Source organism: Danio rerio, chromosome 7 (genome assembly GCF_049306965.1).
Source record: "Danio rerio strain Tuebingen ecotype United States chromosome 7, GRCz12tu, whole genome shotgun sequence".
In the NCBI taxonomy this organism is placed as follows: Eukaryota; Metazoa; Chordata; class Actinopteri; order Cypriniformes; family Danionidae; genus Danio; species Danio rerio.
The window spans coordinates 71293182-71313854 of NC_133182.1; the positions used below are offsets into that span (position 1 = coordinate 71293182).

The 20673-nt window shown below is 34.5% G+C and overlaps 1 protein-coding gene across 1 annotated transcript in view; it reads left to right on the plus strand.

Moving 5' to 3' along the window:
* Positions 1 to 20673, plus strand: part of tead1b (TEA domain family member 1b) — a 164871-nt gene that overhangs the window by 108982 nt on the left and 35216 nt on the right. The window contains 2 exon segments of the mRNA NM_001435835.1: positions 7338 to 7402; positions 18792 to 18854. Of these exon segments, the coding sequence (NP_001422764.1) occupies positions 7338 to 7402; positions 18792 to 18854 (128 nt within the window).

Consider the following 20673-nt stretch of genomic DNA (forward strand, 5'->3'; position numbering starts at 1 on the left):
CTTATAAAATAGCTTGCCTAATTACCCTATCCTGCCTAGTTAACCAACCTAGTTAAGCCTTTAAATGTCAGTTTTAACTGTATAGAAGTGTCTTGAAAAATATTTTGTCAAATATTATGTACTGTCATCATGGCAAAGATAAAATAAATCAGTTATTAGAAATGAGTTATTAAAACTATTATGATTAGAAATGTGTTTAAAAAATCAGAGGGGATAATAATTTGAAGTTTTCTCATTAATAATGGAGGTGTTCCACCTAGTAATAGTGTTGTCATTAATAATAATTTTGAGAATTCTGTGTGTGTGTGTGTGTGTGTGTGTGTGTGTGTATATATATATATATATATATATATATATATATATATATATATATATATATATATATATATATATATATATATATATATATATTAGGGGTGTAACAATTTATCCTTGTACGATTTATTGCGATGCAATAAATATGCATCGTGGCGTTATGACGATTTGATTACGATATGACGTTCGTTTTCTCTTATTAGTTAAGCTGTTTGCACGTGAGCTACGTTCCACCTGCTGTCGCACATGAGTTCAGATTGCAGCAGCAGTAATGTTAGCAGACCAAGATGAGTGGAGCTGAAATAGAGGATGGCCCATCCTCTCAAAATCAGACGTCTGGCAACATTTCGGTTGTACAGTCATTGCTTTTCACTCGTCCGCTTTTTGACACGCATACTGGGTCAAACATTCTAAGTCTTCATTTAATGTTCCCGCCGCAAAATCACACATGACATGAGCTGACCGTGAGCTGTTACTACAGATGGCGGACTATGATAGACGCGCGCGTATGGCAAGCCGTTTTAGCATTTAAATCTTTGTTCGGACTATCCATAAATATATTTAGAGATATCTCTAATTATATTTTGACTAGTCATAATTATAATTCGACTAGTCAGAATGACAATTAGAGATATCTGCAATTACAATTGTACTAGTACGAAATCAGATTGGAGATATCTGCAAATATATTATGACTAGTCATATTCCTCCATTGACTTCCATTTTAAAATATTTGCAGATATCTCTAAATGAGTTTTGACTAGTCACAATTGTAATTAGAGATATCTCTAAATGAATTTAATTAAATATTAATTAAATACCTGGAAATGTGGATTTTTTTTTTGCACACACAAAAAACGCAAATGACCAAGCAAAGCCTTAAGCTCTTACTGTTAAATTCAATTGAATAGAAAGCTTATTTTTTTTTGCACCTTTAATTAAATTGTTCCTTAATTTTGTCTCTGTCATTTCAATAATATTTTTAAGAAGTTTTTAAATTGTTTTATTTTCCAGAGACAGGCCTGTTTAATTTATTTTCTTAAAGAAGGTTCAGTTTAACAAGTTGAAACAAAAGAAATACATAAAAAATAGTTTACTTGGTAAAATTTGCATTTCAGTTTAATTTAAAATTTTTATTCCAAATATCGTGATACATATCGAATTGTGAACATTATATCAAGATACACATTGTATCGTGAGCTGAGTGTATCGTTACACCCCTAATATATATATATATATATATATATATATATATATATATATATATATATATATATATATATATATATATATATATATATATATATAATTATTATTATATTTTTTTAAATATATCTATATACATGTTTCTTGTGTTTTGGTGGTTTATTGAATGTTGTAAGGACATAGTTATGTACAAATTTGTATTTTTGCCCAAAAAGAACTTCATGTGTTTCTATTCAGCATTTTGTTTTACTTTATGCAAATTATATTTGGAAGTAAATACCATTTAATGTTGTTCCAAAGCAAAGTGGTTGGACACACAATAAATTGTCGCTACATCAATTGTGCGGTCGCCTGTTTAAAAAGCTAGTTTTATTACACAGCCCTGATTTAAAAAAAAAAGAGGGCTCTATGGCAACCGTTGGCTACAGCTGGACACATAATTAGAGTGGCTCCTTACCTATAATTTGCGTAATAGTTTTGGGGTGGCGGTATGTTATTAACATATGAAAAGGCTAAGCAGGGGTCATTGTGCCTTGCATCAGTAATTAGAGCAGTGCCGAGGGCGCAAGAATGTGTAGAGCTGCCATTAATTGGAGATCACTACAAAACCATGCTTTAATTATTATTTAGCGAGAACAGTAGTGTGTTAAATGAATATGTTTCCTCTGCCACTGCGTGCTGTAACCATATGAATGTCTGGATCTGTTTCTTTTCATAGCGTGAGGCTTTGAAGAAATTGGGATTAAATTAGATTAAATTGAAAGGCTGTAGTGCTGTCGGGCTATTTTCATGGTAATAGCGGGCCCGGCCAAGTTTTCATTTAAATTAGCCGTGTTTGTTCATTCACAGGAGTAAAGATTGTTACTTGTTGCCGACACGCTGGAACAATCGAAGCTGTTGAAATTTTGGCTCATGCATATAAACGCACGGCTGTGCATTTGCTCTTTGATTAGCGTAATTGAAAATGCATTCAAAACTATTGTATGTATTTGTTGTGCTATAAAGTGTTTCATTTTTGTATTTGAGTAATAATTCCATGTTATTATTGAAGTGACTTTTATTATTCTTTTAAAACATGAAGCTTCTTGAAAGTTTAAGTTACACATGAATTTCTTAAAGAACTATTATTTACAATGATATGAGATACAATGTGTAACACCAGTGTTTCCCTTACCATTATATTAGGGGGGCGCCCTGCCCTCCCAACAGCTTTCCCCGCCACCCTTGAAGTCAAGTTAATTGTATTTTCTATATAGCGCCAGATCACAATTTTTTTTTTATGAACAAGCTAAATCGAGAGTGTGCGCCACATCTGACAGGCGAATCATTTTGCTTACAGCATTTGCTGCTGTAAGCAATTTTTAAGTTGATGTATTTGCAGGTCAAGACAAATTATTTTTAAAAAAATTGTGACGGTGGTTGTTTGTAATAAATAAATCTTATATACAGTTTATAATAAGGAAAAAAAAATAATAATTCAAATCTCAAAAAACTGAACTCCGCGGGATTCGAACACGGGACCTCCTGCCCCGCAGCCGAACGCTCAACCGCTGGTCCACGTGGGTACTGCACTAGCTGGCTTTCACACGTCCCCCGCAGCCGAACGCTCAACCGCTGGTCCACGTGGGTACTGCACTAGCTGGCTTTCACACGTCCCTTAATCCCACTGCCAGCGGACCTCAAACAAAAAAAAAAAAGTAAATAGTTACCAGAATTAATAAATCTTTGGGCGCCAGACAAGATTAACTTGCCAAAAACTAAATTTAAACCCTGGATAGCCGCGGCAAACACTCAACCACCATACACACAAAGAGAAGAAAATAAAGATAACCCAACACACACTTTAAATTAAATCAACTGTTATATTTTAACAACCATTACAATGAAAAGGTTTTCTAAATCAAAATATACTTTTCATAACTGTTTAGTCATAGATCTATAATCAAAATTAACACTTTTTAGGCAACAAAAGGAATCAACAAACAAACAATTCAAACACTTCAATAATAATGTTTAGATAACCCAAAAGAAAACAAACAAACAAACAATAATAATGTGTGGCTGATCGAATGGAAACAAGAGAGGGAAAAAAAATGTAAAGAAAGCCTATGTGATAACGTTGTAATGTGTGTGTGGAATGTGTGGGTGTATGAATGGATGCAAATGGACAAAAGTTACTGACCCAGGGACACCGAAGCCGTTCTGCACAGGTCCACTTTTCCCATCAGAATTTCAGACCCCTTGCACGCAATACTAGAGAAATCGCCTGGTCACCACGTCCACGAATTGCTTCCACCCCTCAGTTTTTTTCCTCACACAGTCATTGAAACCAACAAGCTCTCCACCTTACACCGTTCTTCTCCTCCTTCTCCAATTCTTACCACCAAATACAAGGAACGACACCAAAACAACAAGAAGCCCCTTCTCTGGCCTTTTCTCCCTCTTTTATAATCTCCGATTGTTTACCTGACATTCCGCTTCCTCCCGACCCCCGGAAGTATTGTCTGGAAGCGATAGGAAGGACCGGTCGGAGCAGCGCCCCCCTAGTGGCACTTGAGAAAAATAAACATTAAAGAGCATCCATCTCGCCACAAAATGTTAATCTTTAGCTTGTACGGTTGAACACTGAATAAATAATACTGATTTTTACTGATCCAGTGATACCGATTTTGTAATACTGATTTTGAAATATTATTAGAATACAGTGGTCCCTCGTTAATTGTGAGAGTTGCATTATAAAAATAACCCGCAATAGGCAAAATCTGTAGTCAGCTTTATTTTTTACAGTTATTATAGATGTATTAAGGCTGTAAAACCCCTCACTACACACTTTATACACTTTTCTCAGGCAGGCATTAACATTTTTACACTTTTCTCTCTTGATTAAACACTCTCAAAGTTCAAACATTCGTAGAAAAATAAGACCAGTATTGTAGAATGAAATCAAAGATTAAAACCTGTTGTCAGACGCAAACATTCATCGATGCCAGCAAAAGGTTCATAAAGCTTGTGCAGATACTAGCCCCTTTCACACAGTGATACCGGTAAATATCCGGAAAATTTCCGGAACGACTTTACCGGTATATTCAAAAAAGCGCTGTTCACACAGGCGAGGACGTTACGGAAATTTTCCGGAAAAGAGCATTCACACATCCATTCCAAAATACCGGTAAATTCTGACATCATTCACCACAAATGAGCTTTAAATGGCTGCGCTTGTATTTGTAAACATTTGACTAAATTACAAACTCTGTGGATGATCAATATTGTGAACAACTTTCTCAGGATCACTTTCGCATGTCGAGATGTTCATAATATGTGCGTGTGCTGGCGCTCACAGGCTGTTTCACAGGCACACGAACGTAAACAAACAACGGCTTATCATAAGCATCTCATCGATGATTATTTACACAGTTGGCATTAAGAAGAACATATAAATGTGATCTGACTAACTTCTAGCAGCTAAATGTGTCTGGAAAAATATTCAAAGGCTTTTATCCTCACAAACCGTGCGGACGTAAATGCGTCTGACTGTTGTGATTGGCTAAAGCAGACGTCTCACGTCAGCACGATCTAGACGTGCACGCGCCTATTACAGGAATCTTCCTTCTGCATTCACACAGCGCAGCATTCCGGCAAATTGCCGGTAATGTTACAACTTCTCTTTCCAGAAAATAGCCAGAACAAATTTACCGGTATTTTCATAAAGGACCTGTTCACACATACAACCTTTGCGGAAAATTGCCGGCAATTTTCCGGAAAGGTCTGTATGTGTGAAAGGGGCTAATGTTGGCATCCAGCATAATGTCGTTTATTCACAAAACTAAAGCAGACTCCATCTATAAGAGGTCGCACACTGGATGCGTTGGTCACATGACAGTTTTAATTATATTCCGATGGCGCTTTGTGATGCAGCAGAAATATAAACGTTGCCCTGAGTCATAGCTGGGCACTGCAGACAACATCCAATTTGTGGCGCCGCTGTGCGTACCCTGATATAAACCTATGTTTACAATTCAAAAATGCATGGTGCTTCGTGGCGTGGCACATTCGGTGTGCGACCTGCTTTACGATGTTGGAACTCACACTGCTAGCGATCGAAGATTTGTGTTAATTTGGCAAGCTGAACGCATTATGTGCTGTACAGGAGACACACTGGAGATTGATTGACAATGGTCCACAGCCAATCAGGATGCAGAATAAAATATATATTTTAATTGAACATTTTTAGTGCATGAAAAACATGAAAAATTACATTAAGTAATCCATCATACATGTAAATTGAATCCTGACCTCCACATGAAAATATATATATAAAAAAATAATAATAATAAATAAATAAAATATGATTGTAATTAAATAAACAAACTAAATTAAAACAATTTACATAAATTACACAATTATATTACAAAAAGCAAAAAGACATATACATTTTTTTTAACAAACAAACTTTTAGTCTTAGGGCCTACTCACACTATGCCATCCGTACCATGCCCAGGTCTGTTTTCGGATCGTTTGAGAAGTGTGAGTGCGCTGAATCGGGCTCAAAGACGGTTCACAAAACGCGCCAAAGCCCGAAACTAAAAGCGAGACGTGACTTTTAAGGGACTGTTTCATATGGATTTAGTAATCAATCTTACTGTTCAATGAACGCAAACTGCCGTAGTTTATTAAAGAGGCAAACCTGCAAGACAGCTACGCGGCTTCAGCAGACCTCCTCATTCCTGCAGTACGAGAGCTTTATTATTGTTTATGAGCGCCAAAAGTGGCGGATCTGTTCGGCGAAATATCTGACTGCGTGTCACCGCATCCCTAAGGACTGTTTGGTGAAATATTTGACTGCATGTCACTGCATATCAAACGACTGAAACGATATAACTAGAGAAATCTCCACTGCGCTGAGCGAGAGCGCGTACTGAAGAGGGCAGCATCAATGACGTAAGCGTGCCCATGCCCGATTGTAATGTGAGTGCGGGCTGTCGGGGGAGACGGGAGGGGGACTAGCGTGCTTTGGCCCAGTTCGAGGCAACTGTACATAGTGCGAGTACGGCCTTAGAGACTAAGTAATCAAAGAAAGGGTCCCAGGTTTGTAAAATAGAAAAGGTTTGTTCTTCATAGTTCTTCATAGCTGTGGAGAAAGGGATTAAAATGTGCAATTTTGAAGTATGCTTCGCACAGGTTAGTGGGCTTGACAAACCACCTGTCGAAAGAGTTTATTTGTACTATTAGCACTTCTTGTGTGTATTGCCTCTTCTTGTTGAATCACTCAATACCTCCTCCATTGCTTTAAATGGATGAATGAATTAAATGGATGATATTTTTTTTCCAAATTGCTTGTAAACAACTGTAAAAAAACAGAAAAAGGAAGTTTCATGGTTCTCAAAACGTTTGCAAAGATTAGAAGTCTTTATTGTCCACACATGTGGAAATTCGTCATTGACTTCACAAAATGTTACAAAACATCACCACACATTACAAATACAAAACACAACCACAAAGCACAAACACAGCATAGATTACCAACACACAACCCTGGCTATAAAACCACAAACAGAATAACATTTAAACTACTTCATTGTCATGTGTTCAACATAATAATAGCAGACGGTATAAAAGATTTCTTAAAAATGTTTATTTTTGCTAAAAATTTTTAAGACTTTTTTTTTTATATCGTCTGCAAAGTTATATTGAACACATGACCATGAAGTAAGACAGTTCTTACATATATTATAATCCATCTTCAATTGTCAAAACAGACCTGATTGTATTGTGAGCAGCATTTACATTAACACTTCTCATCTTTTGTTTTCCTTCAGGTCGAAACGAGCTGATTGCCCGATACATTAAACTCAGAACCGGGAAGACAAGGACACGGAAGCAGGTAAGAGAATCCGCTGTCTTGCATGCACGCCACTAAACAGGGAAAAGCCTGTACTGTTGAATGTGCCTGCTATCAGAGCTTTTGCAGGAAGAATATTACAGCTCACATAATATATAGCAGAAAAAAGACATTCTCACATGTAGGGGTGGGTGATGTATAATGCATTATATTATACAGTTCACATACATAAACATATTCACATAAATGTCATTAAAAAGTATTATTACCATTTGATTTAGATTAATGTAAACACATTTTGTCAATTTTAAGACAAACATATATGTGTCATTTATTTATAATTAATTAACCAAATTGTCAAGTGTTAAAGATAAATTATTATTATTCATACAATTAACAAAATTTTCGTTATTATTATTGTTGTTATTATTATTATTATTTTATTATTATTATTATTTTATTATTATTATTTTTATTATTGTTATCATTATTTTATTATTATTATTATCATTGTTCGAAAATTAATTAATGAATTTAACAAACTTGTTGAATGCTAAATTGTTATCATTAGTGCTGCTACTACTACTATTATTATTATTATTATGACTATTATTTTGATTTGTTATTATTATTACTATTATTATTATTATTAGTTAATTAATTAATTTAACAAACTTGTTGAGTTTTAAATTATTATTATTATTATTATTATTATTATTATTATTATTATTATTATTATTATTATTATTAAATAATTAATTAAGGAATTTAACCAACTTGTTGTGTGTCAAAATATTATCATTATTACTACTACCACTACTACTACTACTACTAATAATAATATTAAATAATAATTAATTAATGAATTTAACCAAATTACTGAGTGTTAAATTATTATTATTATCATTAAATAATAAATTAATTAAGTTAACCAACTTCTCGAGTGCTAAATTATTATATTTACTGCTACTACTACTACTACTGTTTTTGTTATTATTAATAATATTATTATTATTATCATCATCATCATCATCATTATTATTATTATTATTATTATTATTATTATTATTATTATTATTATTATTATTAAATAATTAAATAGGGATTTAACCAACTTGTTGAGTTCTAAAATATTATTATTATTATTATTAAATAATTAATTTAACCAACTTGTCGAGTGTTAAATTATTATTATTATTTTCATTATTACTATTATTATTATTATCATTATTACTACTACTACTATTACTTCTACTATTATTATTATAGTTATTTTTATTATGTAATTAGTAAATTAAATCACTTGTCGAGTGTAAATACTCTTAAGTTAAACAAAAATATTATTATTAATATTGTTTTATTTTTTATTATTATTAAATAATTAATTAAGAAATTTAACCAAATTGCTGAGTGTTGAATTATTATTATTATTATTATTATTATTATTATTATTATTATTATTATTATTAAATAATAAATTAATCAATTTAATCAACTTCTCAAGTGTTAAATTATTATATTTACTGCTACTACTACTACTATTGTTTTTGTTGTTATTATTATTCATTTTAGCATCATCATTATCATTATTATTATTAAATATTATTATTATTATTATTATAATTTTTATTAAATAATTTAAGGAATTTTACCAACTTGTTAAGTGCTAAATATTATTTATCATTATTATTATTATTATTATTATTATTATTATTATTATTAAATAATTAATTGGACCAACTTGTCGAGTGTTAAATTATTATTATTATTAATATTATTATTATTATTAATATTAATATTACTACTACTACTATTAATTTTCCTATTATTATTTTTATTATAGTTATTATTATGTAATTAACAAATTTTAAGTGTAAATGCTAAACAAAATAATAATTATTATTATTATTTTTATTATTATTATTATCTTAATTATTATTATTGCTAATATTATTTTTTACCTAAATTGCTATTAATTATTTGAAATCATCTTTTTAGAATCACTTTTTTTTATTAAAACATAAGTTTTCTTTTGTTTAAATGTGTAATGTGATACAAAATATTGATAAATCTACAAATTACACAATAATCCTGTATTTAAATAAGCTTATTTGGCATTCAAAGTACAAATTATTTATTCTTACACTCCCTTGTAATCAAACTAATAAATTAATTAATTAACAAATGTATATGTATAGAAGTAAAATGAAGAATTTATACCCACACACGACTGAAATGTTTTATGTTATTTTATATAGAACAGAAAAGAAAATGTGTGTATTTTTGTGGATTGCAATGCTATACAGAAATTATTTTTGTATAGCAAAAAATAATTGTTTATTGTGTATAGCAAAAAATTATCATTGTTTTAAAAAAAGATAATTGTTTAGCAAAAAATGTTTAAAAATGTGCGCTTGTGCCATGAATTTTAACAAGTAGGACTTCTGTTTTTGCAGAAATGTGTCTTTATAATTCTCCTTTCCAAAATTTAGTCAGTTGAGGTGATTGAAATACAATTTAGTGTGCCAAATTTTTTCATTTATTATTATATCATCCACCTCTGCTGACACACACACACACACACACACACACACACACACACACACACATACACACACACACACACACACACACACACACACACACACACACACACACACACACACACACACACACACACACACAAACACAGAGAGACACACACACACACACACATAGGCACTCATGCAGAAGCATGGAGCTTTGCAGCATGTTCAGGCTGGGTGCAGGAACGCTAATGTGACGGAGCCCAAACATTGGGCTCAGCCGGCAGATGTTTCATTCAGCTGTATGAGAACACACCATGGCCAAAACACACAAAACCAACCAAGGCTCATTCTGATTACGTGCCCCTATATACATTTCTGGAGAGCGCCAAATACGTCCCAGCAGGTACATTTTATTTTTATTTTTATTTTTTTGCAGTTTTTGTTTTTCCCAATCCACCAGAGGGCGCTGTGTATGCTTTTTCAGATGTCAAATTTCTCTTGCGAGTGCCATTCGCACCTGCTGTTCTCATGTAAATAAACCAGAGGCCGCTGTTTAACCCACCCATCCTTCCTTAAACCCAGCCAATAGTGTTTCCAAAAGCACAGATTGATCTGCCCACCCACATCCCTAAACCCAACCCACAGTGTTTTCAAAAGCAATCCTGAAAAAGAAAAGCCCTCACCTAGTTTTTACCACATTCTTACCCTATTATTTACTAGTTTATTTTATTTTTTGGATTCTGTTTTTGTCTTACTCGCTTTCTGGAACTGTTCTTTGCTGGACTCGAACCCCGTCAACTCCTCTTTGCACCTTAAGTCCATCAACGTACATAGTGAGCTACTGGACAAACTGGTAAAGCCATCCATACGGAGGTAAGCGGTCAGCTGGTAAGCGTGAAAAGGAACAGCGTTATACCACCTTGTAGCATTTGTTTTAAAGACAAAATGCAGCCATATGTACTTCTGGCTACATAATTCACAATTTCCAGAAATGTATATAGCGCTACGTTTTCAGAATGGGCCTATGTTACATGAACCACACTTACTACCTTATTTGCAAACACAAAGCACCAATATTTAAAGGGCTCATTATTTACACACACACACAAAAAGAGTTACATCACAATGTTTTTACACTGATGACCTGCTTAGAACCGAACTATCTGCTTAAATCTGTTTCCTCCATTTAACTGTACTGTCATTCTTCATGTTGATCTGTGAGTGTTGGTACAGCTGTAACACTTCTGTGAGCTGTGTTTACACGCAAAGCTCTTATCTGAGAGATTTACAACAGCTGACAGCCAACATAATACAAGACGTCCCCTTGTTTTAAACTGCAAATATGTGAATTTACTGGAATATTTGTTATCTGGGGTGCACTGAAAAATTTAATCGAGAGTGTTTGCAATGCATCACTTGTAATGATTTATGTCACTGATCACATTTTAAGCCAGGTCAGTTATTGCATTTAGCAGTCAGATAATACTTTACCGTTTACAATAGGAGGTTTCATTCGTTAACATTGGTTCATTCATGAGAAATGATTTATTTATTTATCTCAGTGTTAATCCTCATTTAATTTATGATCACGATTAAAAGCTGTAGCAGTTGATTTTAATTAATGGGCCTGAGCTAATATGAACTCACAATGCTAACATTTCCATAATGTGAAAAATACACAATCACTGAATTCATAAATTCAATAAAAAATTTAATTTACTGTTAATTGTCATATAATTTGGCAATTTTTTGGTTGAGTTAATTAAAAAAAATATGCTGTAGTTTTGTCTATTGCATACATACTCAAGCATAATTTAAAAAAAAAATGATTTGATTGGGGTTTATGAACAGTTGTACACTGAAAACCCCAATAAGTTGACTGAACTAAATTAATTGAGTAAACTCGTTGCCTCAATTTAATTGAGTAATGGAGTCTCCCAAAACTTGCATATTTCAGTTTATTTAACTTGCCGGTTTTGTAGACTATACTTAAATTTTTCAGTTCACCAAACTTAGTACTACATTTGTGAAAATATAATTTTTTTTTCAAAGGATTAATTATGATTTTGGCTTGTCATGATCACCAGCGATCTAAACTGCATAGATCGCTGGAATACATGCATAAATACTTACGGACTACAAAACCGCCATTTGAGGGACTACAACTCCATATATGCATTCCGCTCACACACACATGTTCCTCATACTGACTGATTACACACTATTTAAGCAGCCCGTACACTCACCCCAGTTGCCGAGACATTACAGCGTGTTTCCTTTGCCTTGTTTTTCTGTGTTTTTACCCTCGCCTTGTTTATCTAGTTATCCCTGCTAAAATTTTAAGTTATGTTCAGTCAACTTAACTTAATTGTTTAAGTAAAGTCAACCTTAGGGTTTACAGTGTAAATAACATTAATGGTATTTCTCAAGGTATTGTTAGTTAATTGAACCTTTAATTGATTATCAAGATTAAAAGCTGTAGTGGTCGATTTTATTTAATGGATCTGAGCTAATATGAACTAAAAATAAACTCACAATGCTAACATTTCCATAATGTGGAAAATACAGAATTCATAAATTCAATTAAAAATGTCATATAATTCAGCACTTTTTGGATGGATTAATTAAAAGTAGGCTGTAGTTTTATCCATTATACACATACTCAAGCATAAATTAAAAAATAAATCTGATTTGATTGAGCTTTATAAACAGTTGTTAATGGCATTAATTGTATTTCTCAAGGTATTGTCAGCTAGTGAAACCATATTGTAAAGTATTAACACCAATATTAAAATAAAAGAACATTGGTGACACTATATAAATGCCCATGCATGTGTATTAGACTACAGTTAATGCAAGTGTAGAAGCTTGATCAAAAATTACAAATAAACAAGAGATAAGTGCACTTATAAAACTTTGAATCACAAATTCAGACTTTAATTGCTAATGTATTAACAGAGAACCGCGTTTAAACCAGAACACATTTTCATTTTACATTAAATGGATAGTTCAACCACATATGTAATTTATGTCATCCTTTACTCACCCTTGACGTGTTTAATTAAGAAGATATTTTTGGAATGGATAATGTTGTAAAGCTGTAACCACTGACATCCAGTGTTGGGCAAGCTACTTGGCAAATGTAGTGAGCTAAGCTATTAGCTGCTCTAATTAAAATGTAGCTTAACTACACTAAAAGCGACCCTCTGGGAAATGTTGCAAGCTAAGCTAAAAGCTACTTGGTAAAAGTAGCTTAGCTACATCTAAGCTATTTTTGCAATTTTAATGTTTAAATCGAAGCAACTTAAGTTCAAGTCAGTCATATCTTAGTGATCAATAAAACTGTCAATGAAACATATGAGACATAATAGTTCAGTTCAGTTATTTACTGTAAATAATATGCTGTACCAAACAGAAATGAATTATAGTATTACAGCTAAAACAATAAATCCAGGTGTTACGCATTTAAAATACTATAGTAAAAGGAAATATTTAGGAATAAGCATTATATTATATATATTTTTACAACTCTTCATTAATGAATTACACTACATAATGTAGTATCATTAGTAACTATAATGAACTAATAGTAACTACCATAGTATAGTTTAGCTTTTACTACAGTAACCTATATATACACTATATATACCTCCTCTCCCTCAGTCATCCTTCCATCAAGCAAGTTTCTCATTAGCCTAATTGGTTGGCGACGTCACCAACTAAAGCAAGAGGTGGCCGTAACTCACAAAAAAACTTTGTTGTCGACCACTGAAAAAAAAAAAAAAAAAAAAAAGGAAATCATCATTCTCTCCATCATATGGATTTACTTTTATCGGCTAAACACCGGCCTCAAAGCTCCGTGAATGTTGGTGCCGTCACTTATTGATCCGCGATCGGTAAATGTAGCTTGTGTTCACGCTACTACGCTACTTAATAAAATAGCTTCGCTACTGAAAAGCTATTTGATTTAGAAAGTAGCAATGCTACTGCCCCGCTACTGAGAAATGCAGGTAAGCTAGTAGGGTCACTACTTGTAGCGACGCTACTACCCAACACTGCTGACATCCATAGTAAGAAAGTAAAACACTATAGAAGTCAATGGTTACAGGTTTACAACATTTTTCAAAATATCTTCTTTTGCATTCATCAGAACAAGTCAAGGATAAAACATGGTGACAGAACTTTCATATTTTGGGTGAACTATTCCTTTAAATAATTTACTAGCCATCTAAAAATGTTTAAATAAAGACAGAATCATATGCAGACAATATTATAAACAGCACAAGCTCATTGTAAAATAGTACTCTTGTATAGATTTCTGGAGAGCGCGAATTATGTAGCCAGAGGTACGTATGGCTGCATTTCGTCTTTAAAATTGACGCTATGAGGTGTTATGTCACGACCGACGACTTCTGTTTCATTTTGCACTGCCAGCTGACCACTTACCTCCGTGTAGATGGCTTTCCCGCTGGTACCAGTTTGCTCAGTAGCTCGCCATGTACGTCAGCAGACTTGAGATGCAGAAAGGAGTTCACATCGACAACAGGGTTTGAGTCCGGTGAAGAACAGTTCCAGAAATCAGGTAGAACAAAAACAAAAGGCAAAAAATAAAATAAGTAAATACCAGGGTGAGAACTTGGTAAGTTCTGAAAATGTGGTACAAATCAGGCTGCCACGGGGGCTTTTCTTTTCTAGAGTGCTTTTGAAAACACTATCGGCTGGGTTTAGGGAAGGGGGTGGGTGTTGTATCAATTAGTCAGTCAGTCAGTCAGTCTACAGCAGCCTCTGGTGGATTAACGTGAGAAGAGCAGGTGTGAATTGCATTCACAAAAGAAATTTGAGGTCTGAAAAAGCGTACACAGCGGCCTCTGGTGGATTTGCGAAAACAAAAACTGCAAAAAAACGCAGCTCCTTGGACATTTCGCGATCTCCAGAAATGAATACAGGGGTCTGCATCAATAATGAGCCTGGGTTGGTTATAAACTATGCAACAGATACTTCCCAAACTCCCACTAAAGCCCAAAAATCGACCCAAAGTGCTGAAACATCACAACAATCCTATCGTAATTTCATTTGGCTAAGCCTGAACCATTGAAGTGATTGTTGTAATTAATTTGGAAAGGTCAAAGGACCCACTTGTGCTGCTGAGATATGTGTAAATGTGACTTTGGTTGGGGCTGGAGAGTTGAGCGCGGCGGGCCTCCAGAGACCGTCGACCTCATTAACACACCAAGCCCCCTCGTTCAACAGCCACTTGTGCTGTGATTGGCCTGATTAAGACGAGGAACGCTCTCCACGCAGAGCCTCATTACAACATCACACAACCTCCCACCTCACATCACTATTAATACGCCATTAAGACATAATTCACAAACACACAACTCTGACTTGGAGGAATATGCAGAGCGGCGGTTAAAGGGCCCCGGGGCCCGATGCAGCCGCTCTCGTCCCCTCCCCGAAGAATACTAGACGTGGCCATTCTCATTCAGCACACAGAAGATCACATCTGCGCGCTCGTAATGTGCTTAAGAAGCCTGCGTCCTCCTTAATCAGCTCACTTAGGTGAGGAGGTGAGCGGGCCGCCGCGTTGGGCTTGGCCATGCTTGCCTTCTCTGAACTAGGGATGCAACGATTATGGATTTTGTTGCTACAGTTAACGTCTGAGGAATAATCATTGTTATTATAGATTAGTTCATTTCACAACACTGTTAGTTTATAAAATTGCACAATTTTTAATTCACACTTTACAATAAGGTTTCATTAGCTAATGTATTCACTAACATGAACCAATAATGAACTATACTCGTAAAGCATTTATTAATCATAGTTCAACATCAGTTTGCAACACTTAATGCACAGTGAGTTAACATGAACTAACAATAAACAGCTGTATTTTCATGAACTGATGTTAACAGACATGATTAAATACTGTAATTAACATATTTTACGTTGCTTGTTCATCATAGTAAATGCAATAACTTTAACTAATACAACCTTATTGTAAAATGTCGTTATATTTTAAAGTGTTATTTATTGTTGCTCAGTTACCACAGTATTAAACTTATTCTTTACATACGAGCAGGTGCAAGCATTGGAATCTTGTTGGGTTGAGACTTCCAGTCTCATTCACTTCCATTTGTTTTTAGACGTTAAAAACAGATCAGTAAGCTTCTGGATGTTGCGAACTGACATTTTCTTATTATATTATCCTTCTACTTGATTGTAGAGCAAGTTTTCTGCCGTTTATTATTCCTAGTCATTTCTCCCATATACAACTGAATCATAAGTTCTAAAACAATCGCAAAAATGAGCACCCTTAAACTTTGCAGACCAAGGCCAATATACCGTAAAAGAAAAACTAAAAAAAAGGCCATTTGCTGTTTAAGAAAATTGAAAAAGGTTCCATTCAATCTTCCATTGGTTTTTGGATGTTAAAAACATCGTTAAGCTTCTTGATGTCGCAAACGGATATTTTCTTATGTTATCCTTCTTTTATGTGGAAGTCATGAACACACTTGTTTTAGAGCAAAAACCTAAAACACAATGGTAACACTTTACAATAAGGTTCATTAGTTAATACATTTGCTAACATGGACTAATCATGAACAACACATGGACAGCATTTACTAATCATAATTAAACATTTACTAGTGCATCATTAACATCCAAGTCCACGCTTGTTAACATTAGTTAATGCACCAATTTTTATTAACTAACGTTAACTAACATGAACAAATACAGTAGTAGATGTATTGTTCATTATTTGTTTATGTTAGTAAATGCATTAATTAACATTAACTAATGAACCTTATTGTAAAGTGTGACCAAATCACTATCGCAGTCGCAAAAACGAGTGGACTTCCGTATTTCAGAATAAGGCTAATATAGCACAAAATAATAATACAAGCTAAAAAAAAAAGTCAATTGCTCTCTTTGGAATTAAAGAAAGTAAAAAAAATCCATTGACTCTTCCATTGATTTCTAGATGCTGAAAACAGATCGTTGAGCTTCTTGATGTCGCAAAATGATATTTTCTTATTATATTATCCTTCTTTTTTATGTGGAAGTCATGAACACACTTGTTTGTAGAGCAAGTAGTTTGACCATTTTCTGCCATTTATTACTCCTAGTCATTTTTCCCATAGGCAACTGAATCATAAGTTCTAAAACAATCGCAAAAATGAGCGTGCAGAACAAGGCCAATATACTGTAAAATAAAAAAATAAAAAAAGAGAATAAATTGCTGTCTTTGGAATTAGATAAAATTGAAAAAAGGTTCCATTAAATCTTCCATTGATTTTTGGATGTTAAAAACATCGTTAAGCTTCTTGATGTTTCAAACGTAGATTTTCTTATGTTATCCTTCTTTTATGTGAAAGTCATGAACACGCTTGTTTGTAGAGGGAAAAACTTTCAGCTTGACGCGTGTCGAAGTGTCATTTTCACGTTTTGCAGCACACTGTTTAAATAGCAAATGCATTTGCGCTCTATGTGCACGCAAAAGGCGTTCTGGTCTAAAAAAGGAGGTGTGTTAAGGCGCATTGCTATTAACTAAAATACACTGTTCAATAGACCAGATCAAAGCAGGTCTAAAGTCCAGTGCAGAGAGTGTTAGTTGTGCGCCTCGCTTACACATTGCTTAATACACACAGGATGTACAGCAATACGCAAATATCTTTAAAAATGAAAAAGAATTAAAGGATTAAAATATTACAGTAATTATTACTTTGTACATAAATATAAAAACCACCCGCCTCCATGCGTTCTTTATCTCGGGGGGGCTTTTCAGTTTATTCATGACAATTTGCTTTTGTATAATGTTATTATTATTATTAGCAGTATTATTTATTATATGCATATTTATATTTGTTTTATTTAAAAACAAGCTTAGATTTGTCCACCTGTCAGGTTTTAGACCATATGATGCACAGCATGTGTATTTGAATATAACTCAGTTTTTTGAGCAGACTTTGTTGTTATTGTTCATTTATTCGTTTGCTTTAAGTTAAAACTGAATTTAGAAATAGTTTAGAAACAAATCTTTGCGATTAACAAACAAAATGATTTATGTAGGCTAATAGATGTCTGTGCAAACAACATGTTTCCCTATCCACGAGAGCGAAAGTGAAAGTAAAGAATGTGGAGGCTCATCTCCTATTCTCTTGCTGTGGATGCTCTGTTTATCTGTTTTCTCTCTAGTGAAGCATTCAGTTTTTTCCACTTACAAAGTCCGTCATGTAAATAGCAAATAGGCTATGGCATGACACAACTGACTCTTAAAGGGAATGGGAGATGAGACTCTGATTGGTATATTCTCAAAACACACCTATAACTCATTAAGAGAATAAGCTCAACCCTGTTAGACCATGTGCCACGACACAAAGCAAATTTTTTGATCCTTAAAATAAAGGTGGATTCTGACGTCTTAATGCTTTTGCGTCCTGCGCTTTGAACTTTGCGCCAATATCATTAAAATAGAGCCCCATGTTACTTAAAAAGTTTAAAGTTGAAGCTGTCGCTTCGCTGGAATAACTTTTCAATAGTTTCATTCCACACAACAAAATCACACTGTTGCCGGGCCTTTATGATGTATTAACCATGTCGAATTTGAAAGTGATATTGTTTAATCGCTGCATCCCTACTCCTAACCAATGTTTTGCATCTGTGGAAATTGTCTGTAATTTTTTTTGTGTGTGTGTGTGTGTGTGTGTGTCGCTTTCTTTTCTTGTTTGCTTTTGAAAATCGGAGGTGTCTAGTCACATACAGGTCTTAGCAAGAAAGAAAGTTCGAGAAATCCAAGCTGCCATCAAGGTACGTCTGGCTCTGCCCAGTTGCAGGGGGGCTTTTCATCGCCATGGTTACAGGCTGTTCCTTTGTCTTCCCTCCCCTCCCCTACCCCGCAGGTGTCTAGTCACATTCAGGTTCTTGCCAGAAGGAAATCTCGTGAATTACATTCCAAGCTAAAGGTATGCGCTTTTCTGCTTTCGGGCTTGTGGTTGCCATGCCATGTCTCACTTCCTGTTTCCTGCCTAATGCCTTGTCGCTCTAATTCCTGTAACCTAGATCCCTCGCATGCAACGGCTTGTTTAGCATACATAATTGAACGCCTCGGCCCCCGTCATTCTCCTTTCTTGACTGTTTTACTGGCCGTTTTGTCTCACTGACCGCTAAGTGCATGTGCTGCTCTGAGTCTGTAGGTTCTGTGGTGACTCCTGGTTAAATATAGAAGGAGTGCAGTAACTATCGGCACAAGCCACAAACCTGGAAACCAGCATATAGGTTTTTGGGGATTAATATGGATGTGAAATTCAATAGGTCTGGAGAGCAAAGGCAACTATTAAGTTTGTTCCCTAATGCAACATTATTTTGTCACTCAACCACTTGAAACAGGAGTTTTCTGTCCCTGTAATTTTGGGGGCTGTATTTTTAAAACTAAAACCCCTCATGTTTAGTCTTTGTGGCGTACATAACTATTTTATGAATCAATTTATTTGTAAATGAAGTCATGGTCAGTGTTAAGTGACTGCAGGGATAGTTTTTCATGTCATTTTGGGATAAATCACGGACTAAACCTTTAGGTTCAAATCTGGTTTGTATTAAATAACTTCGTTGATCACTTTTACTTTGTAAATAATAAAATAATCATGATTAAATGTTACGTTTCATTTTAAAGATAGATTAAAAAAGAAACTTTTTCATATTTAAAGGGTCACGAAACACCAAAACACATTTTTTGAGCTGTTGACAGTCGTATATGTGTCCCACACTGCTAAAAACACTATTAGGACACCTATATTTCACTAAAAAGTGTAAATTGGTTGTTTTTGCGTTATTTCAAGCAAATTCGTACTTCCTGTTTGAAACGAATTTTTGAAGCTGCGTCACGGTCATGACATAATTGCGTGTATTCCAGCGTGCAGACTGGACGTCTGTGCCAGAGTGAGTCTTATTACGTCTTACAGTGTGATGCATTAATGCATGAGTAAAACTTGGTTCAAACCAATCAGCGCGCTCTATTGTGCAACTTCATTAATAGTCATTTGTGTCACCGTGCTTACACCACAAAGACGCCACGTTGTGTTGGCAAAACAACCGTGAAGTGTTGCTTTTATAGTTTGCTGCCGTTAAGTTTCGTTTTTATCTTCTCTCTGTGAGAGCTTATCTGGATCACGTGTGGATTACAGTGTACGCGACGCTCGACAACAATAACTTACGTGTCTAAGGAGGATTATTGTTTACCTGAGAGCTGTTCTCATCTGCAAACGCTGAAATCTGGATTCGCTTGTAGTATTCTCTCCATATAGACGTGGCTCTAGTTGCTGGTGATTGTCCTGTCTCTACAGATTTGGTAAGTGAGCGACCAGTGCTCTTTGTTTATTCAGTTTGTTCGTATCGAATTAAGTTAACTATTGCACTTAGTGCAGACATGTTAGCACCGCATTTAGTGACAGGAATAACACACGCAGCTTTCTGACGCTACCTGCCGTGTGCATCTAAGTTTCCGGGAAATGCGGAGGTTTTTTTTTTCTCTCATTCGCCGTGCGGTATCAAACATGGCATGAAAAATACACGCTTAGATCAGTTCCTCGAATCAAATATCTCGTTTGTCGCGAGAGGCATGAATGAATTCTCTGAATGAAAGAGCCAAACTGCAGTTAAAGTCCAACATTTAATAATTTAGCAAATAATTCGACTACAGATGTCCATGTAGGTTAAACACCATCACTTTCTCCTGTCTGTGTGGGTGTGTATTTTGACTCTGAAACTTAAACGTGCACAAATAGA